Genomic DNA, 20,846 nt, shown 5'->3' with positions numbered 1-20,846 from the left:
CACAACCTAGAGTAATTCATTTTACATCATGACCTGGCTCACATACACACTGGAAAAAAAAGATTCGCAAAACAATTCCTACTCTTCTCACATGTGACATTCTCTGATACTTTCTATTCTCTTTTATTCTATTCTATTTCTTAAAAAAAAAATAACGCTCGTTTTGACCCACTCACGTTTTTGAAACCTATACTTAGAAAAACTTTGGTCTAAAGAGGAATGAAGTACTGGAATATTGAATTGCTTTATGTCTTATCACATATAGACTTTGAACAAAAGGTAAAACAAAACCACTTTCAATCTACTGCTATCTCTGTGAACTACAAGTAATTTAACAGAAGCATGCCCTAGTGTTACAAATGTGTTAGGACATTCTACGGTTGGCCGAATCTTAAGAGATGAAAATGGGGATGGCAGCTCTGGGGCACTTGTGTAACAGCTCCTGTTTGACACATCCGTGGCAAATATCACTACTTGATCACTTCACTCTTACCCAGTATGTCTGGACACTCCCTCAAAATTGAGCAGCCTTCCAGAGAGCAATCGTTAATTGCTTCCAACTACTTGCACTAAGCAGTACTGCAATCTCTAAGGAAAGCCTGCAATCAAATTCTCTGGGGTCTCAAAACCAGCAATAGACTCAATAGAAATGAATGATTCATTACAGTAAAAAGCTTTAAATTCCCAATTAATTAAGAGTGTGGTATTTCTAGTCTGGTAAAATATATGTCAATTTTAGTTACAATATTATAAAAAACAATTTCTAACTTTCATTATAATTTGAATATTTAAAAAATAATTTGAATATTTTTTCAAGTTTAAATAGATTAAAAACTCCTAAATTACACCTTTAAAATATAGTATTGTATGAATAATCTCTTTTAAATATACGTCTGCCAAAATACTGTCAAAATTAATTTAGACAAGATTAATTTTCTAACTATATTTCTTAAGGCCATAAAAATTAGATATTTCTTTAAATATTTCATGTATTCAATAAGAGAAGAGATTTTTGTCATTCATGATTTGATGAGATGATCCAAATTTGTAAGTTTATTCTTAAAATACCTCCTTTGTGTTAGCTATATTCTCCAAAAATACAGAACTATTTTCAACACATGAAGCAGAATGTATAAAGAAGTCATCTGCAAAGATGGCCAATAGTCTTGTTGTCTAAGGCATTCTGTACCCCCCATTCCATTTTATGACAAATAACTCTCACTCAATAAGAAGTATAAAGCCTGCTGAATTTCTGTGACTATTTTCTCCATATAAAAGGTGTGAAATATTTGGTGTGTGTGTCTTGCCAATGGTATATTCTTCCACTTTGATGGGTGATTTTATAAGGTTTTTTAGAATCAAATGTACATCTATTTGGACTGATTTTGGTTTTGGAAATTCAAGTGAAACAGTGATTATACACAGTGACTTCAAAAATTGTCTTTTTTCTTTACATGGCCTCCTTTGGGTGCAATGCACAGTATTCTTTTATAAGGTGTCCAGTATTTTTCTCTGGATTATACTGAAGGAATATTTTAGCTAACATAATGACTGTTGAAAGAAATTGCTTCCATTTTTCATAATCCTTTTGTAAAAGGAATAAATTATGTATATTTAATCCCATGGAATATAAAGATTTTAAAGCATGAAGATGTTCATAAAATGTTGAAAATCAGAATGCCGAAAAAATTCAAACATGCAGCTAAGATTGGAATATGTTTAAAATGTGTACAAACAGATGTATTGAATTTTGCAAATTATAGACTTTTCAGAGGAAGTTTGAATACTTACATCTATTTTTTTTTAAACAAATTATTTATTTATTTGAAAGAGAGAGGGAAAGAGTGGTTGGGGAGGGTCAGAGAGAGAATCTTAAGCAGGCTCCACTCCCAGGGCTTGGTCTCACAACCCTTAGATCACGGGCTGAGCTGAAATCAGGAGTCAAATGCTTAATTGACTGAGCCACCCAGGCGCCCCTCTATATTCATTTTAAAACAAATATAAAATATTTTCAGAGGCGCCTGGGTGGCTCAGTTAGTTAAATGTCTGACTTTGGCTGTCATGATCTCCAGGTCCTGGATCAGACCCCACATGGGGCTCCCTGCTCAACGAGGAGTCTACTCGTCTCTCTCCCTTTCTGCTCACTCATGCTTGTGCTCTCTCTCTCTCTTTCTCATAAATAAACAAATAAAAGAATAAGTAAATAAATAAAATCTTTAAAAATATTCAGTATCTAAATATAACTTATATGTTTCTTATTTTCTTAAAATAGGAGAAACATTTTAAAGAAATTTAAAGACAGAAATTTTAGATCAGGTCATTCCCATCTTTCCACTCTCTAGTAGCTTCTAATTGCACATGGAATAAAATATCTTATCTCACTTTCTGAGGTCCTGAAAGACTTGGCCCTGCCAGCTCCTCTGATTCAAAGTACTTCCTCCCCACTGCTATTTCTGTCCAAGCTCCAGCCTCACAAGCATCTTTTCTGTTCCTGGAGTGCCTGGGCTCTTACCTATTACCTCCCTTCCCACCAAGCTCGTTTTGTTCTGAACATCTGTTAGTTGCTCCTGGGTACATTTCTCCAGTCATCACGCCACAGTCAATGAAACTCTGGACTATTTTTGTTGGTACAATCATCACTAAATTTAGATTAGGCATTTATTATCATGGTAACAGATAAACTGGATGGACTAACTTGGTAGAGTACCATCTGAAAATGGTTTCTCTTCCACTACTGATCTTCCAATCTGGCAGGATCTCCCTTTCTCCATCTCCTTGTTTTCTCAGGGTAGTTCCTAATGCTAGAGGAGTCTCGTTATCAGATCTCGAAAGAGGTACAATAACAATCAACACTTTCATTTGAAATCCAATGAATATTTTTGGTGATCTTTCCTCCTGGCACTCCCTTCTTACCCTCAGGACATGTAGTAATTTTTCAGACTGTTTGTGAGGAAGAAAGTAGACATGACCTGCTCTTTTCAAGCTCCTGCTCTAACTACCTCTCCTGCAGTCACTGTGTTAATATGGCTCCTACAGGTTACAGGATGAATATGGTGCAAGAAGTAAAAGAACAAAGACCATTTACTTAATTGATACTGACTGATCTTTTCCAGTTGACTTTCTAGGTCCTTCTCTTTCTCCTCTTCCTAGCATTACCCCATGTAGACTTTTTCTTTTGGGTTCTTCTTACTCTAGCCAAATGTATCTTGAGCAGATCCTTTTAAAATAGCCCAACCCAGTCCCCAGACACTGAGGAGAATCCACTTTGATCTACAAGGTTTTGTTATGTGCCATTAAAAGTGCAGCTGCTGGGGATCCCTGGGTGGCTCAGCAGTTTAGTGCCTGCCTTCGGCCCAGGGCCTGATCCTAGAGTCCCAGGATGGGGTCCCACGTCGGGATCCCTGCACGGAGCCTGCTTCTCCCTCTGCCTCTCTCTCTCTCATGAATAAATAAATAAAATCTTTAAAAAAATAAAATAAATAAAAGTGCAGTTGCTGTCACTCTAGCCATTTTCCCTCCATTCCATGGTCCAGACTTTTAGCGAGAACTCACCAAAATCCAATGGGCATTAAACTATCAGTTTCCATTCTTTAAAGAAGCCACTCCCCCTCTCTTTGTTCTGGCCAATGCATACAGAGGCTGGACAAGGGTGATAGGCTAAAGGGTTCTTATCTGTCTTGGCATGGCAGAAATATCATCCCTCCAGCAAAATTCTGTGCTCTCCTTCATGATATGAAGACATCATTGGGCAGGAGCTGCCCAACCAGAGGTTACATTTCCCAAACTCTCTTGCACCCAGGCATAGCCATGTGATTAGTTCTCTCTAGTAGGTGAGTGGAAGTGAAGTGTGCTGCCTCTGTGACAAGATGATTCAGAAACCAGTGGAAATTCTTTTTTGTTTCCTTTTTCTTTTTCCATCTATATGCAGCTATTGTGTTAGGCCATTGAAATTTTGGACTTTGTCATGTCAACTAAAAACATCATAACTAGAACATTTAGTGACACCTTAATAAATGGCAGAGCAGCACCTTTCATAACATGGAGACAGAATTATCTATGGTTCTCAGGTTGTGTCTTCACTTGAAAATGTAAGACAACAGAAAACCTTCCCATGAAATATGTTATTCCAAGGTTATTTTTGTTTTCTGTCTGACTCAACTAGAATGTTAGCTCCATGCAAATAGGGGCCTTGTTTGTAATATTCATCACCGTTCCTCAGCACCTAGAACAGTGTGAGGGATACCAGACACAATAAATATTCATTAAATAAATGTGCAATTTATAAGAGACCTTAGTGTTTGTATATAAATCTAATGGTTAATGTGTCTGATATTCTAGATACTTCAAACTGAATAATACAGCTTCCATTGATAAAATCTTACTCAGAAGGAGTTTAAAAATCTTAAGTTAACCTAGGCCACCTCCTTTCATGAAAATTATGGGTAAGGACAGCTGTGAGAAAGACAGTGGGTTAATTTTATCATTTGGTTGCCAGTTCACACCTTCTCCGAACAGGGAAAACTCAATTCACTGACTTTTGCACTGAAAACCTCATCACTTCCGACTCTAACTGGGTCAGAGTAAATCAACATTATGATTTTTGCCCATTAAAGCCTAATGGAGTCAATGACAATTCAATATGCACCAGCAGGAAGTATTTCCCACCATATCCTCTCCCAGGAGATAATTATGAGTTCATTTAAAATGGACTATTTCTGAGGTGGCTGGCTGGTTCAGATGGTAGAGCATGCAACTCTTGATCTCAGGATTGTGAGTTCAAACCCCATGTGGGCATGGAGCCTATTTAATTTAAAAAAAATTAAAGTGATTATTTCTGAGGTCCAAACATACAATATTAATTTAAGTTAGGCACAACTTATATTAAGGAAATTTTCAATTTTAATTTTATTCTATTTAAAAACATCACCAAGTCAATAAACAAACTATATTAAAGGGTATTTAAAAATGTACCATGTAATTCAGAGGAAGTGATAACTATAGCCTGTTTCAGTAATTTTCCAAAATTGAAAAGTCAGTGCCAGCAGTTCAGAACTCAGAGGAAACAGGCAGATAGCCATAAACTAGAAACACCCTTGTCATTCTTCTGCTACTGCCACCTGCATGTCCCTATACCTAAGGAAGTGATGCTTCACACCTCTACATCCAACGTGGACATACAGAACGCAGAGGTGCAATCAAGAAGGGCTGCCAGTGCCAGACTGGGGGATGATGTGGGAGTGAGGATGTACTTGACAAGCACTGAGGAGCTGTGGAAAAAGTCAGAAACTCCTGTAGAGTGTATAGGCTCGTTCACATGTATTCAGACATTTATCATAACCTTGGGGGCAGGGGTGGGGGTGCAGGAACTATTAAAAGCAGCGACAAATAGAAATATAATTGATTGCAGGGAATGCTCCCTAGGAAGTAGCCTCTAGCTTAAATTTTAAGACAGGGTCTCTCTCCTTCTCCCTCTGCTTTCTCTCTATACACATACATATGTGTACACATACAGAGCAAAATGGATCTCTCCTGTCAAGAAGGAGCCTGTGTCAAGCAGTGACACAAGCAGTTAAAGGTACTGCAGCTACAAGATACCACCAGGACCAGCATTAGCTGGCTGACACCCCAGAAATGAGAACAAGCAGAAGCAGGGCAGGTCTGCAGGGGCCCAAGACTGATGAAATCCCTTTAAAAAGGGGAGGATTTTTGCAGCAAACTCTCAGACTCTTCAGACATGACTTCTCTATGTCTGACCACTTGAAAAAGGCAGCTGCTGTTGAAGGCCCTGCCTGATTGATCTCTGAACAGAACTGAGATCCTTCACTGCTTGAACACAGTAGGCAGTTAGTGCTGAGAGCTGACTCAGACCAGACCTTACCTCAACTGCGCATCCACAGACTGACTTTGCGGTTGGTTCATTAACTTCCTATTCCCTTCTGTTATCTCGTTTGTTGTGTGGCTTGTCTTATGTTCTGTTCTGTGTGCCATGTGAGAAGCCAAGTTTCATCACATGGTGAAATATCATTGAGTTTGGAATCCTGAACCTGCTTTATAATTATGATTAACTTTGCTTTATGACTGATTAAAGCTGACATTGTGGAAAGGCACAACTCGTGTGTGTGCCTTCATGGCATGCTCAGGACTGTATATGTAGATACATACATGTACATGTACACATAGGGTCTACATTTTATCTTCTCAAGATAAATTCAAAGCAGATTTTTAATTTTTTTACATCAACGTTTCATGAGGAAGAAAAATTTCAATATCATGTACAACACCAATCATATATGATCTTTCACCTAGAAAAAATAAAGAATATAAAAACACAAAGAAAAGAAGAAAAACATAGCAAAATGAGTAAATCTAAATATATACATTTTTATTATGAAGGGTAAAATATTTTTTTCAGATTTTATTTATTTATACATGAGAGAGACAGAGAGAGAGAGAGAGGCAGAGACATAGGCAGAGGGAGAAGCAGGCTCCCCATAGGGAGCTGGATGTGGTACTTGATCCTGGGACCCCAGGATCACGACCTGAAGGTAGGCGCTCAACTGCTGAGCAACCCTGGTGCCCCCTAAGGGTAAAATTTTAAACTAAAAATTAGTTGAAAATGGTTGGCAACTCACAAATGTTGTTTTGTATGAACGTTTTTACATTTGACGCCAAGGGCATTAGTAGTGTTTTTAACTATGCTGCTAAGGGGAGAAAATTTTGCCATCCCAAGATATGCCTCTTTGGCATATTGATTATTTTAAACTGGTTATTTTTAAGAAACAACAAACTAGAAGCTCCTCGGAAAACCAAGTAGGAGTTACCCTATTGTAAGAGACATTTACATTTATACGGAAAATCTGCATTTGTAAGAGTGTCTCCCACACTGCACTAGGAAGCGGTGAGGGATGACTCTGAATCTCTAGAGACTCTTAATCAATGGAAAAGGCAAAACTTAAATCTGTATAACAATATTCCTCTTATTTACTATGCTTTTCCTATTCACGTCCCATAAAACTGACTCCCCACTCCCAACATTTTACTGTGTCTTTAGCTGAAGATGGGACTTAAGATGAAGGCTTTGGCCATTTTGGAGAGTTATTCAGTGTCTAGGGTCTCTCCCACGTACACAGGAAGGATGTATACATGTTATTAAACTTCTGTTTGATCTTCTCCTGTTAATTTGTCTCATGTCAATTTAATTCTTAGACCAACCAAAAAACCTTCAAAGGTATAATAAATGTTTTCCTCCCTGACACTCTTCTCTTACTAACTTGTAGAAAGACTTCTGAGTTTCACCATTAACAATACAGTGAATTTAACTAAAAGTTGATTATAAGATGAATAAATTAGTCATTCAATTGTCACTGACAACAGAACAGATATTATAAAGGCTATGACTGATCTAAAGCTTAAAGCATAGGTTTTATTCACACACTAAGGTTTTGTTTTCAGAATACATTTATAACACTGCTGTACATTGAAATTATTGTCAGTAGGAAGATAGTGGATTGGTCTCATCATCCTCACATAGCCAAACTATATGACATACAAGAAATTTTTTAAGGTTAAACAAGATGGAATAGCAGATATCATGCTAAAATTTCCAAGAGAATACTAAATAATTTACACCAAGAGATAATGGACTGCTAACAACCAATTATTGTTTACTGTGAATATAATCTGATTTTTGGAACCTACTCTAAGAAGTAACCAAATTTATGTGCCTCGAGGGTATAAATATTTCTTACACGAACCCTATTTTAGAGAGATTCTGACCATTCATTTCTAAGGAAGATGTGAAAGTTGGGTTGAACATAGCAAAAGCTGAGATACAGATGGAAAACCAGCTGGCTTAGTATCTTGAAAACTCCATTGCTACATCTGATGATCTAAGGTTTAAATAAAATATTTCTCAAAAGTTTGACAAAACAGCAAATGCAGTAAAAAAATATTAGGAAAGAGTATATAGGTAAGGACAATAATTTTAGCATACTTTTGAAAGTATTTGGAAAACTTCTTCAAGAAGTGCACAAAGATTTATGTGATGGGATTATTTAAAAGAATCCATAGGGCAGCCTGAGTGGCTCAGCAGTTTAGCACTGCCTTCAGCCCAGCGTGTGATCCTGGAGACCCAGGATGAGTCCCATGTCGGGTTCCCAGCATGGAGCCTGCTTCTTCTTCTGCCTGTGTCTCTACCTCTCCCTCTCTGTGTCTCTCATGAATAAGAATCCATAGCATCTCCACCAACTAAATCATCTTGTCTGAGAGTTAAAGAGTGCATATGTTTTCACCTTAGGCAGTTACTATTAGAGAGGTGGGAAAATGTAAAAATTTGGCAACATCACTGTCATTAGTAGCCTAACTGGACTGAGGTAGTCAAAGAAGATTCCCCTTTGCCACCAACCTTAGCTGAAAGTAATCGCTTAGTACAGCACACCTACCAGTAGTGACAAACAAAGCAATCTGACAATTCATGCACTAAATTCTGCTCCTGCATTGCAATGTAAAACTACTAAATGGAACGGAGGCTCAGGAATTGCATTTTCATTTATGTAGATCTTGGAAGTAAATTATTAAATATTTTTATGAAATAACTAACTATTCATAATGAAAAATAAAAGCAATATTGAAATTGGTAATAACCAGAAGAACATATGCAAACAGGATGAGTTATAGGTATCACACTGTGGTACCGAAATCAGAAAGTTTTAAAGTAAAAAATAACGGGAAATCAACACAAACTGAATGAGAATTACATGTGTTTTAAAAAAACAAAAACAAAAACAGAAACAGGGGGGCCTGGCTGGTTCAGTTGGAAGAGCATGCAACTCTTGATCTCGGGGTTGTGGATTTGAGCTCCCCACATGGGGGGGGGGAGATTATTAAAAAAAATAATAAACTTAAAAAAATCAAACCAAGCCAAACAAAATTAAAAGGAACCGTAGGTTCCAAATGGTGTCACCTAGGCCAAGTCTCCAAAGCAGAGGCTTAATACATAATCTAATTGCAGTTTCAACTCCCCCAGAAATGTAGTCTTAACTGGTCAGTTAGGAATTTTTTGATGGGTGTCAATGAATCTGTCATACATACTCTCCATCCCTTAAAGGAAGATGAGCTAATCTGCATGATAAAATCCCTCACTCTTTTCCCTTAAGGAAAAGAGCTACCTTGGCTGAAACAATCTTTTTCTTTTGCTAATACATTTCTTGCCCTACCTTCCATCTATAATAACCTTCCCTTTTGTACAACTCCTTAGAATTCCCCTCTACTGCCTAGATGGGATGCTCCGAATTCCAGAATTGTTGAATAAAGCCAATTAGATCTTCAGATATACTTGGTTGAATTTCTTGTTAAAAATAATTTATTTGCTTTAGAGAGAGAGAGAGAGAGAGAGAGAGAGAGAGAGAGAGAGACAGCATGAGCAGGAGGAGCAAAGGCAGAGGGAGAGAGAGAATCTCAAGCAGACTCTGTGCTGAGTGTGGAGCCCAATGTGGACCTGAGGACCCTGAGATCATGACCTGAGCTGAAAGCAAGAGTTGGATGCAAAATTGAATGCACCACAATGGCACCCCACTTGATTATATATTTTTAAACACAATAATAATGAAATGTATTACATAGGGAGGGGCAAGTCTTTTATGGAAAATGGACAAGGGCTATTATTTGAAAATTATTTATGAAAACAATGTGCTCCTGAAACTGTATATGCATATATTAAATTTAAAAATGAAAACATATTTGAAGTACATTAAAAGAAACTGTTTTCTTTTTGCTCAGTCTTACTTATCCACATAAAGTACCCTGATGGTGTATGTTTCTCAGTTTGTGTGATAATCTTTACCATTCAAAGTTGAGAGTTAAAAAATCTTAAGTTCTATCAGTTTTGCTTGAAAGGTTAACATCTCTTCCCAAAAGGGGGGCACATTATATACCATTTTGTGAGAATATATGGAGTTGTTTGTCTATTAGTATTTTAGAATCACATCCTTTTTTGTTATTTTGGATTGCATAGCTATACTCACCTCTATATCTATTTTAAACATACAGTTAATAAGGGACTCAATGTCTATCTTTTTTTGAGGTGCCACCTCATGGTCCCAGTTTCTCCTGGACCCATTTAAAATGTTTTGTTTTCCCTCCTGTGTCCTGACAAAGAGATTTCTGTTAATCCAGTGATCATTTTCCACTGCAAGTAGTTTTATAAAGTTTTGTCATTTAAACATAATATTTAAGAAATATTTTTTTCTCCAGTGATAATAGGGTCACAGAAATGGGACATTTTCATTGAGTGAAATGACCCTATCATCATCATATTAAATCATTTTCCACTTAGAAGAGAATGCTTTTGCAAGCTACACTTGAGTGCATCTCGGTAGTTTAACCACCCATTTTCTATGTCTCAGTGGAGATTTACCCAGAAATCAAGTGGGCAAGTAATTGATTTACAGACAAAGTATTTTTGTCTTTTTAAAGTTTTTTATTTGTTGGAGCAAAAGTTCAAGATTCTAGGGACGCCTGAGTGGCTCAGTGGTTGAGCATGAGCCTTTGGCCCAGGGCGTGATCCTGGGGTCCCGGGATCGAGTCCCACATCCGGCTCCTTGGTGGAGCCTGCTTCTCTCTCTGCCTATGTCTCTGCCTCTCTCTCTGTGTTTCTCATGAATAAACAAATTAAATCTTGAAAAAAAAAGTTCAAGATTCTCAATAATCAATTTTATGAAAAATCTCTCTGCAATTTTTAAAAATGAAAATAACTTTTATCATCATTTTAAATATTTAAGTACTAACAATAAGAAAATTAAGTCAAATTAAAACATTGTTAAGAGCAATTAATACTGTCCTCATGTTTCATTTAAACCAAGACTCAATATGGGGCATCTGGATGGCTCAGTCGGTTAAGCATCTGACTTCAGCTCCATGATCTTGGGGTCTTGGGATTGAGGCTCCATGTTCAGTGGGGAGTCTGCTTCTCTCTCTCCCTTTGCCCCTCCCCTCTGCTCATCTTGTCTCCCCCTCTTGAAATAAATAAAATCTTTTTTTAAAAAAAAACTACCAAGATCCAATATTTATTTACTTTATTAAGTAATCAGAACAATAATGGACATAGATTTAGTAACACTTTAATAATTCATATAAGACAATCCTATTCTTAGTCACTATTATTTAAAATGCCAAATCTATGTCTGTTACTTCAAATGTGTTTCAAAGTGAAAAGCCTGATGTAGAAACCAGAAAGAAACAGTACTGTAAGAGTCAACAGACTATAGGAACCAAAGGCAGGTCTCCTCAAAATGAACAACTTTGGTACAAAGGTTATTTTGAGTTAAAAAGCAACCAAACCCAAGCTGATTCAGGAAAATCTCTTTACCTCTTTCCTCAATTGCATAAAAAGAATTCAAACAGAAGACCTTCTCCAGGAAGATAGCTATCACCACAGATAACTACATTATACAATGAACTGGGTGTGGAGGCAGGGAGGAAGGGAGCAAGGCCTGTTTGATCAAAGTTCTCTGTATCACCTTCTTTCTAAGAGGCCCAGCAAACATTTGCATACCAAATATTTACTCTTTTTCATCTTTATGTAAATTGCATTCCTTCTCTTTGAAGTCTCAGACCCCTACCCTCTTCTCCTTAATTCAGAATGACATATGTACCTCATTTTGCCTGTGTTTGGGATTCCCATGTCTATGTGCATTCCGCATACATACACTATTAACTTTGATTTTTCTCCTGTTAATCTGTCTCATGTCAATTTGGTTCTTAGTTCAGCTAGAAAAACCTTGAGGGGACAGGATATTCCAGAACCCTGACAAAAACATAATTCTGCTTTTATCGTATGTGTGAGGTTATGCATGTAGGCTAAGGTTAAGTTTGCTCGTGGTAACTCTTGAAACATTCATGTAGCATATTAATCAGTAAAGCTACTATAAGATACCATAGAGCTGGAATGCCTGGGTGGTTCAGCGGTTGAGCGTCTGCCTTCCACTCAGGCCGTGATCTCTGTGTCCCAGGATCGAGTCTCACATCGGGCTCCCTGTATGGAGCCTGCTTCTCCCTCTGCCTGTGTCTCTGCCATTCTCTCTGTGTCTTTCATGAATAAATAAATAAAATCTTTAAAAAAAAAAAAAGATACCATAGAGCTAAAATATGTTTTCCATAAGCACTTAAGGTCGATATTACTGGATTTAGAATAAAACTCCTATAATTTGAATAACTTAACCTAATATGCTCATTTAATCTGGATTTTTTTTAGGGAATCGCAATTTAAATGTACAACAAAAACTCTGTTTACAAAAAGACAGAGTCTATGAACATTTAATGGGTTCTTACCAGAGAAATGCATTTCATTTCAATAACTTTTACTGGTGGTCCTGGAGAGCTATGGATCTCAAGAGAATACCAGACTTGGAAGTTGCTAACATCATCATCTGGAAAAAAAAAAAAAAAATCTCTTAATGTGGCTTCAGAATACCATACTTAACATAAAAATTTTAGAAACATCAATAGATATCATGTCCAAACTCTTTTTGATAAACTCATTTGTCAAGAGAGCCAAGGAGAGGGTGAAAAGCTGGCTGCATTACAATTTTTGAGTGTGAAGAGAAGCATCATCTTGCATGGCCATGAGCATGCCCCATAAAAGCTCCCCATCCTCTACCTGCCCCTGGAATTCATTATAGTCCCCACTAAAATAAGAATATTTTACTTCTAGGTTAAGAATTAATATTTCAGGGGTGCCTGGGTGGTTCAGGTCATGTTCCTGGGTCCCTGAGATCTAGCCCTGCGTGTTGGACTCCCTGCTCAGTGGGGAGTCTGCTTCTCCCTCTCTCCCCCCTCACACTCTCTTTCCTCACCTCTGCCAATATTTTTGTTTCTCTTTTGTAAATAGATGAATAAAATCTTTTAAAAAATTATTAGGGGCGCCTGGGTGGCTCAGTTGGTTAAGCAGTTGGTTAAGCATCTGCCTTATGCTCAAGTCATGATCCCAGGGTCCTCAGATGGAGCCCTGCATCCAGCTCCCTGCTCCATAGGGAGTCTACTTCTTCCTCTCCCTCTGCCTGCCACTCCCCCTACTTATGCTCTCTCTCTCTCTTCTTTTTTTTTTTTTATTTATGATAGTCACACACAGAGAGAGAGGCAGAGACACAGGCAGAGGGAAAAGCAGGCTCCATGCACCGGGAGCCCGACGTGGGATTCGATCCGGGGTCTCCACGTGCCCTGGGCCAAAGGCAGGCGCCAAACCGCTGCGCCACCCAGGGATCCCTTATGCTCTCTCTCTATCAAATAAATAAACTCTTTTTTAAAAAAGAATATTTCAAAAGAAATAACTAATCATTTCCCCCAATTGCCAAAACATTCACATATTATACATAGAACTATCTAAGTATTGTGTTATATTTCACAGTGGTACATTTCCAGTACCATAAGAATCCAGTCTAAGGACAAAATCAGGAATAATTGATGAGATTTTTCTTTTCTTGAAAGTGTGAAAAAGGATCCTAGCAATTTAGCCTAAAGGAAGCTGGATTGGGAATGGACTAAGTGGTGACAAAGTAATGTTTACATCTGGGTTCCTGAAAAAAAAATTTTTTTTTTAAAGCAAGCATTTCTGTCACTGGTGATGTCTAAAGTCATACTTCCAAATCCTGTTACTGGAACCTTGGTCTACCACAGCAGTCTTGTGTAGCAGGGTTTGTACTTGCATCAAACTCAAGCTTTCCATTTGGTTAGCCTGATCTGTTCGGTTTCTACTTTGATATTCTTTAGTCTCCAGTGTTGAGCTAGTATATGGTTTTAGATGCCCTCCAATTTCCATTATTCATATGCATATTCATATCAGTATTGTCATATTTTAAAGATTCCAGGTACTGCTGACTTACTTAGGTAAATCAGCCTCTTTGGGCCTCATTTTCCTCATCTGAAATAAGGGGCCCAGACTCATGGAATTCTCACTCCCTTCTGAAAGACAGTGTTGTGTATTTCAGTACATAGCATGGCACTGTGTTGTACTGTAAGGCACCCAATGACATTGTGTTGTATGAAATTGTACTGCATGGTGAAGTGGAGTAGAATTTGCTACCCTACAATACATCTTTGGTATAAATTTGGTATATATTTTGCACTGACTATTTTTAAGAAGCTACAGATACAGAAGTTCTGAAAACTGAGTAAAGTTACCCTTTAGTAAGAGACATTTACATTTATAAAGGAAATCTGCATTTGTAAGGGTCTCCCTCTCTGTACTAGAAAGCTGAATTGATTACATCTTTAGAATTTCATATCAATGGAGAAGACAGTGACCTAAATCTATCAAACAACCTTACTCTTGTTTACTGTACTTTCCTGCTAACTTTGCATTTTTGGCTCTCCTTCCCCCAACATCTTTGTCTTTAGTAGGAGATGGTATTTTAAGATAAGGGCTTGGACCTTTTCAAGGAGTTACTCATTTTTTTTTCCTGGGTCTCTCCCATGTATACAAGGAGAGAGAGAGTGTGTGCGTGCATGCACATGTTGGGGAGGGGGAGAGAATACCAAGCAGGCTTCACACTCATCACAGAACCCCTGTGAGCATCACAGATGGTGTTCAGTCTCACTACTCTGAGATCATGACCTGAGCCGAAATCAAAAGTCAGATGCTTAACTGACCCACCCGGCACCCCACTTTACTGAACTTCTGTTTATTTTTCTTCTGCTTATCTTTTTTTTTTTTTTTGTTATTACAGGGGGGGTCTTGGCCAAGAATTTAGAAGGGTAGAGGGAAAATTATTCCCTCCTACCAAGAGCATTGTATCTTATTGTACTGCAATACACTACTTCATATTATATTATATTATATTATATTATATTATATTATATTATATTATATTCCATTCTATTCTAATACTTTAGCTATCAAGAAAACTTATCAAGTTAGTGGATCTCAGAACAATCCAGACATTCAGAACAATTAGCTAGTGAGAGGGAGACAGAGAAGGTCCATGTGAATTCTTATTCCAAATACTTGTGAGAAGTTCTTGAGGGTGAACTTACTTCTGCATTTTGAATTGCCTTCTGTGTTTATTTGTTTTACAGACACCAACTAAATGGTTACCTTGAAACCATTAATGAACAGAGAATAAGTTACCAACTTTATATTGATATTAGGCTACTGAGAAAACCTCTGCTCATGTTTGAAATGGCTGCTCCTTCAGTTCTATGACTGTGCTTTACATGCTTTTATGATGTTTAAATGTGACATCTCAAAATAAACCAAAGTTGTTAAAATGAAAAAGGTTTCCGTTCTAGGTTGCTCATGTATATTTCACTGGTTTTTCTAATGCCTTAATCCACATTGAACTTACAGGGACAGTAATTCTGGAGAGAAAGGGCTTCGTGACTATAAAGCTTGAATGCCCTATGATTCTGGGTTGGCACAAAGAATAGTCAAACAGTCTGCCCATCTATGGAATGGGGACGGTCTTGGTCAAAGTTCTCCAGAGGAAGAGAACCAAGAGGATATGTGTGTGCATATATAGAGACAGAGACAGAGAAACAGAAGCAGAGAGAGATTGATTTTAAGGAAATGGCTCACATAATTGACTTGGTGGGTCCAAAACCTTCAGGTTAGGTCAGTAGGCTATAGATCCAGGAAAGAATTGCGGTGCAAATCCAAAGTTGGCTTATGGGTAGAATTCTTTTTTGTTCTGGGGATGTCATTCTTGGTTCTATTAAGACCTTCAACTGATTGGATGAGACCTATCCACACTATGGAGGGCCATTTTTATTCAAAGTTCAGAGATTTAAATATAATTCTCATCCAAAATCACCTTCAGGGATCCCTGGGTGGCGCAGCGGTTTGGCGCCTGCCTTTGGCCCAGGGCGCGATCCTGGAGACCCGGGATTGAATCCCACATCGGGCTCCCGGTGCATGGAGCCTGCTTCTCCCTCTGCCTGTGTCTCTGCCTCTCTCTCTCTCTCTGTGACTATCATAAATAAAAATTAAAAAACAAAAACAAAAAACAAAAAAACCCAAAATCACCTTCAAAGAAACATCCAGAATAATATTTCATCTATTATCTGGACACTATAACCTAGCTAGGTTGACACATAAAATTAGCTATCACAGAAACAATAACACTTAATATTTGTGATTGCTGTGACTATCACATAAGGCAGTGTAGTAATGTAGCTGATTTAATTCCTACAGTGCTAAAAATGTACACTGAATATGAGTTTGTTGGTTAGACTAAGATTAAAGATGATTGATCAATGAGAACAAAATAATAATTATTAAGCATTGTTTAGCTAAAGGCCTTAAACATATTAAAACTGTTTGCTAATTATAAAATCAATAACATTCACTATAGTGATCTTAGAAATTCCTGAAAAGCTTAAAGATGAAAATTATTCATGATCTCATGACTAAGAGTAAATATTTATTTTTTCTTGTATAAAATACCAGGCTTGATATATCAATAAAGACATAGATGTAGGGATGCCTGGGTGACTCAGTGGTTGAGAGTCTGCCTTTGGCTCAGGGTGTGATCCTGCGGTCCCAGGATCGAGTTCCACATCGGGCTCCCTTCATGGAGCCTGCTTCTCCCTCTGCTAATGTGTCTGCCTCTCTCTCTGTGTCTCTTATGAATAAATAAATAAATCTTAAAAAAAAAATTAAAAAGGACATAGATGTATAGATACACACACACATACATATATATAAATACACTGGGGTATACAAATAATATAAAATTGATATGTCCATATCTATGTATGTGTGTGCAAACATTTTTATCGTTCAGACAATATTTGCTCTTAGAACTTAAGTTTTATCCCTAATCATTAGGGAAATGCAAATCAAAAACAACAATTAGCTATCATCTCACACTCATTAGGATGGCTACTATCAAAAGAACAGAAAATAGCAAGTGTTGGTGGGATACACAAAAAAGGTAACCCTTGTGCTCTGTTGGTGGCAAATACAGATTGGTGCAGCCACTGAAACTGCCAAGAGATTTAAGTCTGAAGAAAGGCATATAGCCCATGGTTAAAGATAATTGAGAAAAACACCAGGAAGGAACTTAGAATATGCTTTGCTTAAGATAATGAAAATGTAGGGGCACCTGGCTGGCTTAGTCAGAGGAACATGAGACTCTTGATCTCAGAGTTGTGAGTTCAAGCCTCATGACAGGTGTAGAGATTACTTGAATAAATAAACTTTAAAAAAGAAAGATAATGGGATGCCTGGGTGGCTCAGCAGTTGAGCATCTGCCTTCGGCTCAGGGCATGATCCTGGAGACCCGGGACCGAGTCCCATATCAGGCTCCCTGCATGGAGCCTGCTTCTCCCTCTTCCCTGCCTATGTCTCTGCCTCTCTCTCTCTCTCTGTCTCTCATGAATAAATAAATTTTTAAAAAATCAGTTATACCACTATGGAAAACAGTATGGACAATCCTCAAAAAATTAAAAATAAACTTCCATACCCACATTTGGGTATTTATCTGAAGAAAACCAAAATAGTTACTTGGAAAAGATGTATGAACCCCCATGTTTTGCAGCATTACTTACAATAGCTAAAATATGGGAACAGCTTAAGTGTCCATCGAGGGATGATGGGATAAAGAAGTTGTGAGATATACATATAATGGAATATTATTCAGCCATTAAAAAAAACAACAACAAGGAAATCCTACCATTTACAACAACATGGACAGGCCTTGGAGACATTATGATAAAGTGAAATAAATCCGAAAGAGAAAGAAAAAACTGTATGACTTCACTTCTATGTGGAATCTTAAAAAAAAAAAAAAAACAACTCAGAAAACGAGATCAGACTTGCGGTTATCACAGGTAGAGCATGGGGTGGAGAGGAGGAAAGGTGGTCAAAAGATACAAACTTTCATTTATAAGAGAAATAAGGACTACAATGTAATTACAACATGATGAGTATAGCTAACAGTGCTGTATGATATATAGGACAGCTGTTAAGAGTATAAATCCTGAGTTCTTATCACAAGGAGAATTTTTTCCTTTTTTTTCTTTTTCTCTTTTTATTGTATCTATATGAAAAGAGAGATATTAGCAGGACCTATTGTAAGCTTTTCACAATATGTAAAGCAAACCATCATGCTGCATACTCTAAACTTATATAGTGATGCATGTCAATTATTTTTCAATAAAAGTGGGAAAAAATTATGTGCGAGTAATATGTATTCAAAATTAAATAAATAAAAATTACATAATTACAAAATTATATAAATATAATTGTAAAAGTAAAAACCTTAAGTTTTAATTATTCAACATAATAGATCACATAAAGAATGTTCTTATAGAAAAATATATGTGCATATCTCTGATTATCTTATTCCAACTAATTTCTTAGACTGAAATAATTGGATCAAGTGTATAAAAAAAAATCTTAAAAGTTTTAGGGGTGTCGGGCTGGCTCAGTCAGTAGAGTATGTAACCCTTAATCTTGGGGGTGTAAGTTTGAGTCCCATGTTGGGTACTGAGATTACTTAAAATTAAAAAAAAAAAAGTGTTAAACATTGTAAATGCTTTCAAATTCCCATTATAATGCATAAGATTGTGTCTTTAAACTTGACCCTCAAAAAAAAAAAAAAAAAAAAAAACTTGACCCTCCTCCAAAAAAAAAAAAAAAAAATATGTGACCCTCCTCAAAACTGTTACTAATATTTTTCAAGTTTTTCTATTTGGAAGGTTAAAAAATTCTTATTTAGTTGTTTTCATTTCTTTTTTTTGTCCTAGCTTTATTGAGGTATAACTATTAAAAATTGTATTTAAGGTGCACCTTGGTTTGATATGGTATGCATTATAAAATAATCACTACAGTCAAGCTAATTAACACATCTATCATCTCACATAATTACTGATTTTTGGTGGGGGTGGTGAAGACACTTAGGCCTACCTTCTAAGCAAATCTCAAGTATACCCACCCACTGTAGTGTTAACTGTAATCATGTTGCTGTACATTAATTAGTTCCCCAGAACTTATTCATTTTACCTAACTGAAACTTCCCTAATTGAAAAGAGATTCACTGCTGAGCAATCGGTAAGAAAAAGTCCTGTGTTATTACAGGAGATGGAAAGGTTAATCCTGTCTGATATCAGCAGACCACTTTGAAGAACTGGGGATACTTGGAATATTATTAGATGCATTTTTCCTAGCTCTTAATCTGCCTTGCAACCTGTCATCATGAAGATTTTTCAATTAGATATCACTCCTTTTTATTCCATTAACATGATGCCATAATATTCTGATTTTCTTTCAAACACTTTTACCTGGCTTTCCTTCATAGTTCTTTGCATTAGATTTCTCTTCTTTCTTTCTCTTTCTTTCTTTCTTTCTTTCTTTCTTTCTTTCTTTCTTTCTTTTCTTTCTTTCTTTCTTCTTTCTTTCTTTCTTTCTCCTTTCTTTCTCCTTTCTTTCTTTCTTTCTTTCTTTCTTTCTTTCTTTCTTTCTTTCTTTCTTTCTTTCTTTCTTTCTTTCTTTCTTCTTTCTCTTTCTTTTTCATTAGATTTCGATGAGGGTTTCACTCCTAGCATAATCCATCTACAACAGTCCTCTATTCTTTGATCTTAAATCTTTACAACCTATTTTTTTGTCTCAGCTCCAAATATTCGAATGATGACTGGCTATTGCCACATAAATGTCTAGCTGTCACATCAAAATCAGGAAGTACAAAACTGTGCCAAGCATTATAATCTCCCAGCCTTTTTATTTCTTCTTATTGATAGTTCAACTAAATTACTCCATAATATGGCTGTCTCCGCATCCATTTTGTGTGGCCACATGGGCTGCATGGGATTTATTTATTTATTTATTTATTTATTTATTTATTTATTTAATTTATTGCATGGGATTTAAACTGATAGTAGCCTCTCTGGAGAGTGCACACATCAGATACCAGCCCACATGGTTACAAGTAAATATAAATTTCTGATATGGTTCCCTAACCACCCTTGTGATAAGCACCCTTCTCTGCCTCTCAGGGCCTTCCCCTTGTGTAGCACTTGGATGAGACCCCCATGATGCTTACCAGAATCCTACTCTTTTTGGTTTGAATTAACCAAATCTGGCCTTAGCCTGGAACCCCAAAGCATTCTGCCTGAGAACCCTAATGTCCAGGTCTTTCTTCTCTCTTTGTCTGCACCCTGCCTCGACCTCCTTATGTGGCCTGTCGAGGAGTGAAGTATGCATTCTCCAAGATCTGTGAGTAATAAGCTTTATTTCACTTTTCCTTGTGGCCTTTTGTTGAACTGTGACACACCATCTGACATCCCAGGGGTCTACTTAACAAACGTTATTTTAACCAAGTCCCAACATTTCTAAATGAATAGCTCGGTATTTTTCTATTCACCAAGATACAAACAAACCTTGTTCGTGTTTGAAATCAATCCTCTCTTTCCATCTCCTCTCTTAAGAGAGTCATCTAGTGGCACCTGGGTGGCTCAGTCGGTTAAGCGTCTGCTTTGGCTTGGGTCATGATCCCAGAGTCCTCGGATTGAGCCCCACATTGGGCTCCCTGCTGAGCAGGGAGTCTGCTTCTCGCCCTCCCTGTCCCCAATCCTGCTTGTGCTCTCTCTCTCTTTTAAATAAATAAATAAATAAATAAATAAATAAATAAAATCTTAAAAAAAAAAGAGTCATCTAATGCTAGTCTCTAATGCTTTCCATCTTTAATGGTATGTCTCTATCCTCATTGCCACCATAAAATACATTGTTCTCTTCATTTCAAAGCCAGTTTGCTGTCCCAGTGGCCTGTCTAGCTGGCCTCAACTGCTGTTCCCTTTCCAAATCATTTTGAATAGTGCCTAAATATCACTCTTAATCCATGTATTCTGTGATGGTT

The 20,846-nt window shown here is 37.1% G+C and overlaps 1 protein-coding gene across 6 annotated transcripts in view; it reads right to left on the bottom strand.

The window, feature by feature from the left end:
* Nucleotides 1-20,846, bottom strand: part of CFAP47 (cilia and flagella associated protein 47) — a 492,283-nt gene that overhangs the window by 129,541 nt on the left and 341,896 nt on the right. For all 6 annotated transcript variants that reach the window (XM_041740236.1, XM_041740239.1, XM_041740237.1 and 3 more), the window contains one exon: nt 12,328-12,425. In XM_041740236.1, the coding sequence (XP_041596170.1) occupies nt 12,328-12,425 (98 nt within the window). The remainder of the gene's footprint in view (nt 1-12,327; nt 12,426-20,846) is intronic.

This window comes from Vulpes lagopus, chromosome X, assembly GCF_018345385.1.
Source record: "Vulpes lagopus strain Blue_001 chromosome X, ASM1834538v1, whole genome shotgun sequence".
In the NCBI taxonomy this organism is placed as follows: Eukaryota; Metazoa; Chordata; class Mammalia; order Carnivora; family Canidae; genus Vulpes; species Vulpes lagopus.
Note: the sequence above shows the minus strand (reverse complement) of the source record. Positions and strands in the feature narration are given on the sequence as shown.